At 42.8% G+C, this 8,780-nt stretch overlaps 1 protein-coding gene across 2 annotated transcripts; it reads left to right on the top strand.

The window, feature by feature from the left end:
- The first annotated feature begins 4,173 nt into the window (after positions 1-4,173).
- On the top strand, positions 4,174-7,142 carry LOC103644856 (cysteine-rich receptor-like protein kinase 10). Of its 2 annotated transcripts, XM_020546460.2 has the most exons (7): positions 4,174-5,067; positions 5,172-5,279; positions 5,414-5,598; positions 5,706-5,916; positions 6,088-6,328; positions 6,429-6,579; positions 6,673-7,142. In XM_020546460.2, exons 1-7 carry the CDS (start codon positions 4,266-4,268, stop codon positions 6,979-6,981), a joined length of 2,007 nt encoding a protein of 668 aa, XP_020402049.1. In that variant the 5' UTR covers positions 4,174-4,265; the 3' UTR covers positions 6,982-7,142. The 2 variants fall into 2 exon arrangements, with proteins under 2 accessions (XP_020402049.1, XP_020402050.1); XM_020546461.1 differs by lacking the exon at positions 5,172-5,279.
- Positions 7,143-8,780: the final 1,638 nt, after the last annotated feature.

Genomic DNA, 8,780 nt, shown 5'->3' on the forward strand with positions numbered 1-8,780 from the left:
CAATGAGTCATAGCACGACGAAGGCGACGTGACACCCTCTGTAATTAAAAGGTTAGTTAGACACATAGTTTATAACCGACAAATAAGAATTTGCTTTGCTTCTAAACATTCATACTCACTCATAGTAAAGAAAGTGTTGTGGTGTCTGAAGTCCTCCGTGAGATACGCTCAAGTTCACCCACAGATACCAGCATAGAGTTTCCCTATGCACAAGTTAAAATATGATGATGCACAAAACAAAACATAAGACATCGAACTAACAAAACTAAATTGAGTAAACAACTTGGTACCACTATGTCTAGGATTGGAGCGGCCTCGATTTGCGACCCTAGCCGAGTAGCTATGTCGACCTTCTTCATCCCATCAAAACTAGCATTCCCATAAACATCTTCCTCCTTGGTATAGTTTCACTAGGGTGTCCATCTATTGCAAACATGGATTCATAACTCAATAATGCATAGCTAATTACTAATGCCTATATACTAATGCTTAAATACTTACTAAGTAATAAATAAGTAATAATTATATAAATAACCGCAACAAACAGAAATACATAATCTATGAATAATGTACAAAAACAAGGTATACCTGAGATCGCGGATGAGTCAAGCTCACGGTGGCGAAGGTCGAGCCGGACAGACACCTATGTAAAAAAATATTAGTACTGTTAGTAAAAAATTTGGTAGCACCTTCCCTATACGGTGAGGTTTCTAAAACCTGCAAAGAAACAACAGCACGATGGCTGACATACACATTCCATGTACATATACTAACAACTAAATAGCTAGCTAACTATAAACACTAACAACTAAATAGCTACCAAACTATATACTACAAAACATGTGCTAGCTAAGTAATAAAATAATACTAAACTACTAACTAAACATAAAAACACTAAGACAATACAATACTAAGTACTAAACTAAATTAATATTAAATAACTAACCACTAGCTACTAACAAACCACTAACTAAACACTAAGACAATACACCACTAGTTACTAACTAACCACTAGCTACTAACTAACGACTAACTAACCATTATCTACTAACTCACTGAGTGGTGCGGCAGTCGGGACAGGGCGACACGCCAGGCCGGTCACGCGGGCGTCGGGTGGCGCTGGTGAGGCAGGCAACCGACGTGTGAGGCGGGCGCCCCAGCGTGGAAGAATCGAGGCAGTGAGGTGAGCGGCCAGGCGACGCCGGTGCGGTAGGCGTGGGTCGACGCGTGGGGCACGTGGGCAGCGCTGTCGCGGCCGGCGCGTGGGGGCAGGGGCGGGCAACGCATGGGGGCAGGGAGGGCAACGCCGTCGGAAGGGGCGGGCAGGCGGTGAGAGAGGAGAAAGGAAAGAATGGAGAAAGGAAAGGGCAGTCGCACCTAAATCCTAGCCCTGCGCCAAGATCTGTGGCACCGAGCTAGGGGGCCACTTCGGTGCCATCGCAGACCTCGTCAACGCTGCCACATCACACCTCGGCGTCATAGCCTATGGCGCTGAGCAAAGGGTCTAAAATAGGAAATAATTTGGTCAAGGGTCTAAACGTCAATTTATTTCGAAAAAAAGACTCTAATACAAAAAATTCGAGCGTAGAGGAGTACACTTTACCCACTAGTCTGGCTCTGCGATCTCATGGACAATGAGACCCGAAACCGAAACTCTCTCCTCCATTGCATGACTTTACCTTAGCGGTTATACCGAAAGGAACAAGGCCACTCCTCGCCAAAACTAGGACAGAATTATTCCTCCTCCTTGTCCTTCAGGTGCTCCCCAGCCACCATAACCCTAGAGTGCAGACCATGCAAGTTCGGATCAAACGACTGCCCGTACAGTATCGAGTGGTTGTACTTGATAAGAGTATAGGTAAGGAGTGATAACAAACCAGTCCTTATGCGAGAGGGACAATCCTTCATGCTCGCACCTAACCCGGCTGAGCCATCAGCTTAAGGTCCTCCCCAAACCGGGGAGTCCCCGATCATCCCACTGAAAGGTCATAAGAGTGATAACCCTTCATCATACATATTTTTAAAAATATTTTCTTTTGAAAAACTCACATCTTTTCTAAAATCATTTTGTAACAAAAATGACAAGGAGTATAAAGATGAAGTGCGGCAAAGTTCTAAGGCTGGGTGGCCATATTAACATGTCTCTTAGCAGCAAAATCATATAATGCGTAAAATAACAGGTTGAGGGATGTGTTTGAAAAACATAGGTAATTTTTACATCTAAGGGTTCAAGTGAGCTTGTCGGTGCTTTAACCGGTGAAAGGGTGAGAGCTCGCGGAACTGGCTTCTAGCTTCGCCCTCTTGCGTAGACTCGCGGAACTGGCCTTCACGAGAACGATGAATAGTTGGTATGAACGAACGATGAATAATTCGTATGAACGAACGATGAACGATGAATAGGGATTATGAACGAACGATGAACAAACGAACAAACGATCGAATGATCGGACGAATAAACGATCGGAATTTTGGTAGCATAACGGCTGAACAAAGATTATTTGGACAAATGAACGGGCGAACGATCGGACGAATGATTGAACGAACGAACGAACAAACTATGAACAGTTGGACAAACGATTGAATGAACGACCGAACGATCTTTTTGCTTGTGTGGGAGTGGGAGTGGAAGTGAGTTGCCATGAAATGGCTTGGTATATATGAGGGGAGGTCCTTGCACCTCTATTTATAGGCAAGGTGGGGGATTAGGGGAGGAGGCGAGGATTAGTGGGAGATAATCATGTATTAGCCATGGATAAGTGAAATTAGCTTGTAGAGCTTACTTCATGACACCGGAGGAGTATGTATATGTATGAGCATAAGAAAAATTATTAAGAAAATATTTGTAAGGATTTTAAAAATGATTCCGAGGGTATTTCTGAGGAGAAAAATATTTGGAGAGATATCGGTGAGACATTTAGGTAGTATTTCTAGAATGAATTTAAGGGGGTCACTGGTGAAATATTTGTATGATAATTTGAGGAGGATTTTAGAGAGAATATAGACCAATATATTTTATTTGTTAAGATCAACTCGCAAATAAACATTTTCAAACAAAATTTTAAAATTCATTTTTAAATTTAGAACGAGTTCAAGAAATTTTCTGGAATTGAATTTTCGGGATGCTACAAGAAAGGAGGAGACCAGCAGCAGAAGCATCTGCCCTGCTTCCTCCTACGCCCTGCCTGCGTCGTCGCCTGCCCCATCCAGAGGCGACGATTACTGCTTCGCCGGTGGCCGCTCCCTCATCTCTTTCCATGCCCGGAGCTCGTCGTCCCTGAAGCACATGGTGACCTGGTGGGGAAGGGAGGAGGCTTCTTCTTCGGAGGTTGTTTTGCACGGAATGCGTGGTAGAGAAGGGATAAGACGCACGACAGTTGCGGATGGTGCAGGTGACTATCGCACAGGTCCAATCGTTGTGTGAGAAGTGGGTGGATGTTGCAGCTAGCGCAGGCGGTTGGCGCGGAGGTCATGGGCGGGTCGTTCGATTGGCGACACATACAAGAATGGTGGATGCAAGAAGAAAGAGAATGCACGAAACTGCTGCATTATATTAGTAAAGATATATTAGTAGAGATAGAGAATATTTGGAACCACTTTAGTTTATATAAACTAATTTCTTAAAAATTGGATGTTTTCAAACAGACTCTAGGTTTGGCCGTTGTAAATTTTCATGTTTCGTTAAAATTGGTTATTATGGACATGTTTGGTATGACTTTAGAACAAAACTCTAATAAGAAGCTGGTCAAAGTCTGTCAAACACCCTAGCTCCAAAATTGTTAGCTCCATAAAATTTTCAAAAATATAGACACGTAGTTTGGAGTTATTTACCCACCGCTGACACTGGTTATGAGAAAGCAAACTAAACTCAAGAGCAAACACGTCCTATATGTACTGTAGTGTTGTACGGAGTAGATGTTAAAAGAATATCAAGCTAGTGGACTACTTCATCCCTTGGTGGCCGGACCTGGAAGAGTGGAAGATCGACCAAGTGCATGATAGAAGAAATTGAAATTTCGGTTGCGTGTTTGACGGATTCAAAGGTAAGCTAATCGAGTATATTAATGACTACAGAAAATAACCACGACCACATGAGAAAAATGTACTAAATGATTTCCACTTTTTTCTTGTACTTTTATATAAGGTAGTCAGTGATGATAAGGACTCGGATGGGCTAGCTGTCTGGTTTCATGTATTTATCTGTCCTGGAAGGCGAATGAGTGAAAGACAACAGTCACTACACGTGAGGTTCGCGCGTCGATCGAGCCATGACGATGAACGTCGTCGTTGCCGGCGTCCTGCTCCTCGTGCTCGGCGGCCTCAACAACCCACCCTCGGTGGCCGCCGATTTCTGCGACAATCTTAAACAGGTCGCCGCCACTCTCCCAAAGAACACCTCCACTTCCCCCTTGCACTTCGCCACCGCCACCTTCGGCCAAGCGCCCGACGTCGTGTACGCGCTAGCGCTCTGCCGCGGCGACGTCCTCGACGACACCACCTGCGGCGACTGCGTCGCTAACACGTTCGACAAGGTGAAACCGCCGCCGCCGCAGGTCTGCTACCCGGCCGCCTACTACTACGGCGGGGCCTGCAGGCTCGTCTACTCCGGCGACAACATCCTCGCGCCCCCCAATACCACGGCAGCGAACGGCGATGACACGCCGTACCCGCTATGGAACATCAAGAATATCACTGCCGCCGACGCCGACGACGTGCGCCTCATCGTCCGCCTCGTCCACGAGCTGGTGGTGGAGACGGTACAGCTCGCGGCCAGCACGGCGCCAAGGCGGTTCGCCACGGGCGTCATGGACAGCGGCGCGATGTTTCCCAAGGTGTACTCGCTGGCGCAGTGCACGCCGGACCTGTCCGCCGCCGGCTGCCTGGCGTGCCTCCAGCGTCTCCTGGGCATGGTCAACTCCACCATGGCCCTGCGCATGGGAGCACAGATCCATGTCATCCGGTGTTATTTCAGGTACGAGGCGTATGCGTTCTACGACAGCAAGCCCATGCTGCAAGTTGGGCCGTCGGCGCCGGCGCCGGCGCCATCTCCGAACCCGGTGGAACACAAGAGTAAGTTAATTAAAGTTTCCGTGGACGTGATTTAATTCCATCCTAAACTCATAAAGAAATTTACGTACTCATGGATCATTTGTTAATTATCATGTCGAGATCAGGGCGTAGCAGCAAGCTGTGGGTAATTCCGGTAGTTGTGGTTCCTCTAGCGGCAGTAGCATTTCTCTGCTTCATCTTCTACTCCCCTTGCTTCAGAAGGTACAGGAGAGGTATGCGACTTAGGTGTAGACATGCATTATGGTCAAAACCATGTTGTTTGAATGAGTTCCAGTTAATGGTATATATTCATACTTTGATACAGTAAACATGCATTAAAGAGGGATTCTCATCTGTATATATTCAGGCAAAGCAATGAGGTTACAAGCAGGATCAAGGCGTACTCAGGGCTTGCACGGAGACGAAGAACTAGTCTGGGATGGGAAGAATTCAGACTTCTCCGTGTTCCACTTTGAACAGGTACTGGAGGCCACAGATAGTTTTTCAGAAGAAAACAAACTTGGGCATGGTGGATTTGGTGCTGTCTACAAGGTACACTAGTTAAAGCAATCGAGTTCAGTCATTATTGTATGATAATTGTTTGGATTAGACCCATTATTATTCATTTAGATACATTTAATGTTGTGTTCTCTTCCCAGGGCCAGTTTGCTGATGGATTGCAGATAGCAGTCAAAAGACTTGCTTCACATTCAGGGCAAGGTTTCACAGAGTTCAAGAATGAAGTCCAACTCATAGCCAAACTCCAACACAGGAATCTGGTTAGGCTCTTGGGATGCTGCTCTCAAGAAGAAGAGAAGATATTGGTCTACGAATACTTGCCAAACAAAAGCTTAGACTTCTTTATATTTGGTAGGTACAAAAAAAATCTAGTTCAATCTACCTATTGTCTAATGTATTTGACTACTAACAAACAGTCACTTAAGATCTTGTTCTCGTCAGACAATTATCGAGTACACATTTCTATTATCTTTTTCCAGATGGCTAAGCAATATATACTGAAGTCTGGAATTTGATGTGCAGATGAAAGTAGAAGAGCTATGCTAGATTGGTCCAAACTTCTAGTGATAATCGAAGGAATAGCACATGGACTTCTTTACCTACATAAGCACTCCCGGTTGCGCGTCATACACCGAGATCTTAAGCCAAGTAACATCCTCTTGGACAGTGAGATGAAACCAAAAATCTCTGATTTTGGGCTTGCAAAAATATTCAGTTCAAATAACACCGAACGGAACACTACACAAAGAGTGGTCGGCACATAGTAAGTTTCAAAGAAAAAAAAATCATTTATGAGAGCATTTATTATATCACAAGTCAACAACATATGATGGTTTTAACATGTATGTTAAATCCATTTTTAGTGGATATATGGCTCCGGAGTATGCTTCCGAGGGCATCTTCTCGATCAAATCAGACGTCTTCAGCTTTGGTGTTCTTGTTCTTGAGATCCTCAGCGGGAAACGGAACTCTGGCAGCGACCAGTGTGGGGATTTTATCAATCTCATTGGATATGTGAGTCATAGACACACAAACTTAACCATACTGTATTTGGTTTTATTTATTTAATTTTCTATCAACATAAATTTCAAATGAAACTACAAACAGGCATGGCAACTGTGGGATGAGGAGAGGTGGATTGACATCGTGGATGCATCACTGGTAAACAAGAGCCAGTCCTCAGAAATGATGCGGTGCGTCAACATTGCACTACTGTGTGTGCAAGAGAACGCAGCTGATCGACCAACCATGGCAGATGTGGTCGCCATGCTAAGCACTGAGACGACCACAGTCCTGGCTGAACCTAAGAAGCCAGCATATTTCAATGTGAGGGTTGGGGATGAGGAGGCGCCCACTACTGCTACTGAGTCATGTAGTGTAAACGATATGACCATATCGGTCACAACTCCTAGATAATCTCACTTGTTTTTTGTATTTTCCCAATGTAGTATTAGCCATGTCCCTAACTGTAGGGGTGGAAATGGATGTGTATTTGAATGTTAGATTTTTTATCATTTTTTTATCGCGGACAAATAAGATATGGAATTTACTATGTGAATTTGTAACATTATTTTTAACATTAACTTTGTAAAGATTCGTAAAAACTAAACCTCAAATTTAAATATATATGTTCTCAAATGATAGATATAGAAATTCGAATAAGGATCGAACGTGATTCGAATGTTTTTTCATCTTTTTCGTGTAGAGAGCAAATAGTGCATAATAAACATATACAAAATTTTATTCTTAGGTGGAATAATATGCTTGATAATATAAGAAAAAATAGCATAAAATTCCAAGCATATCTATTTTAAAATATCAAATTTTCTATAAGAATTCAGATGTCTAGTTCCACCCGGATAAATCTAAGGGATAATTTAAATGTAAGGTTATATATTCTAACTAGTTAGGTGCCCGTGTGTTGCAATGGCATACAAAATACTCAATAGAATATTAGTACACAAAGATTACATAAAAACGAGCACCACATATATTATCGATCTCGATATCTCATAAATTATTTCACAACAACCAATATAGAACTAAACTAATACAAATCAAATTAACTACAATGTTAACATCCACTACTACAGGTATCCTCTATACAGGCGGTCGAAATAGCCTCTACACAGGCGGTTCCAGGAACCGCTTGTGGTGCACCGCCTGTGATGTAAAACAACATCACAGGCGGTCAATCAAAAACCGCCTGTGATAGACACACATCACAGGCGGTCCAGTTTAAAAGAACCGCCTGTGATAGTCACACATCACAGGCGGTCCGGTTTAAAAGAACCGCCTGTGATAGACACACATCACAGGCGGTTTTAATTATAAGCCGCCTGTATTTCCCAGATTCATATACAGAAGCAGATTCATATATATTTTCCAGATTCATATACAGAAACAGAATTAATAACAGCCTGTGATTCAAACACAGATTCAAACACATATTCATCATACAAAGATTCAAACATCCCCATATATAGCAGGTTCCATACACAGATTCATCCACATATATATCAAGTTCCATCATACACAGATTTATACACATCAAGTTGCATAACAACTCAACATCTCAAAGTTCCATAGACAACTAAACATCTAAAGTTCCTAACTAAAGACCTAAACACTGTGTGATATTGTGTACAAACTTAGTTCTGGGAATTTTTGCAAATTTCCATTTACATTGTAGAATAGCCCTTGTTGATGAAGAACTTCACGGCGCATAAAGTAAAGCAAGTCTCTTACAACCTTAGTCACGCCGGTGGAAACCATATCTCTTTCTAACCATTCAGCATTGATCTTAGATTTAGGAACCTGCAATGAAAGCAAAAAGCAATCGGTGCTAAGAGTAATGTGATGAGCAACAATATAACATAAAAATTGCAATATAGACAATGATAGCGAACTTACATCCTCACGATTGACCATGTAATGGAAGGTGACACGACACCATTCGCATACATAATAACCGCACAGGACAGTACCCGGAGGTTGTTTGTCACCATATGGAAATAATGATATTGACAAATTAGGCTTGTCCTCTGGATGTTCGCCGCCAAGATCTTTCCAATAAAAACGGTATGCACTGCATATAAGAATAGCATTGTGAGATTAAGAATACATTTGTTAAGTTGTAATAAGTACAAGTGTGCAATAATAATCATACTTCTCTAAAATCTTCAAGAAGTCATTATGCGTAGCCTTTTCCATTC

The sequence above is a fragment of the Zea mays genome, chromosome 1 (assembly GCF_902167145.1).
Source record: "Zea mays cultivar B73 chromosome 1, Zm-B73-REFERENCE-NAM-5.0, whole genome shotgun sequence".
Classification (NCBI taxonomy): Eukaryota; Viridiplantae; Streptophyta; class Magnoliopsida; order Poales; family Poaceae; genus Zea; species Zea mays.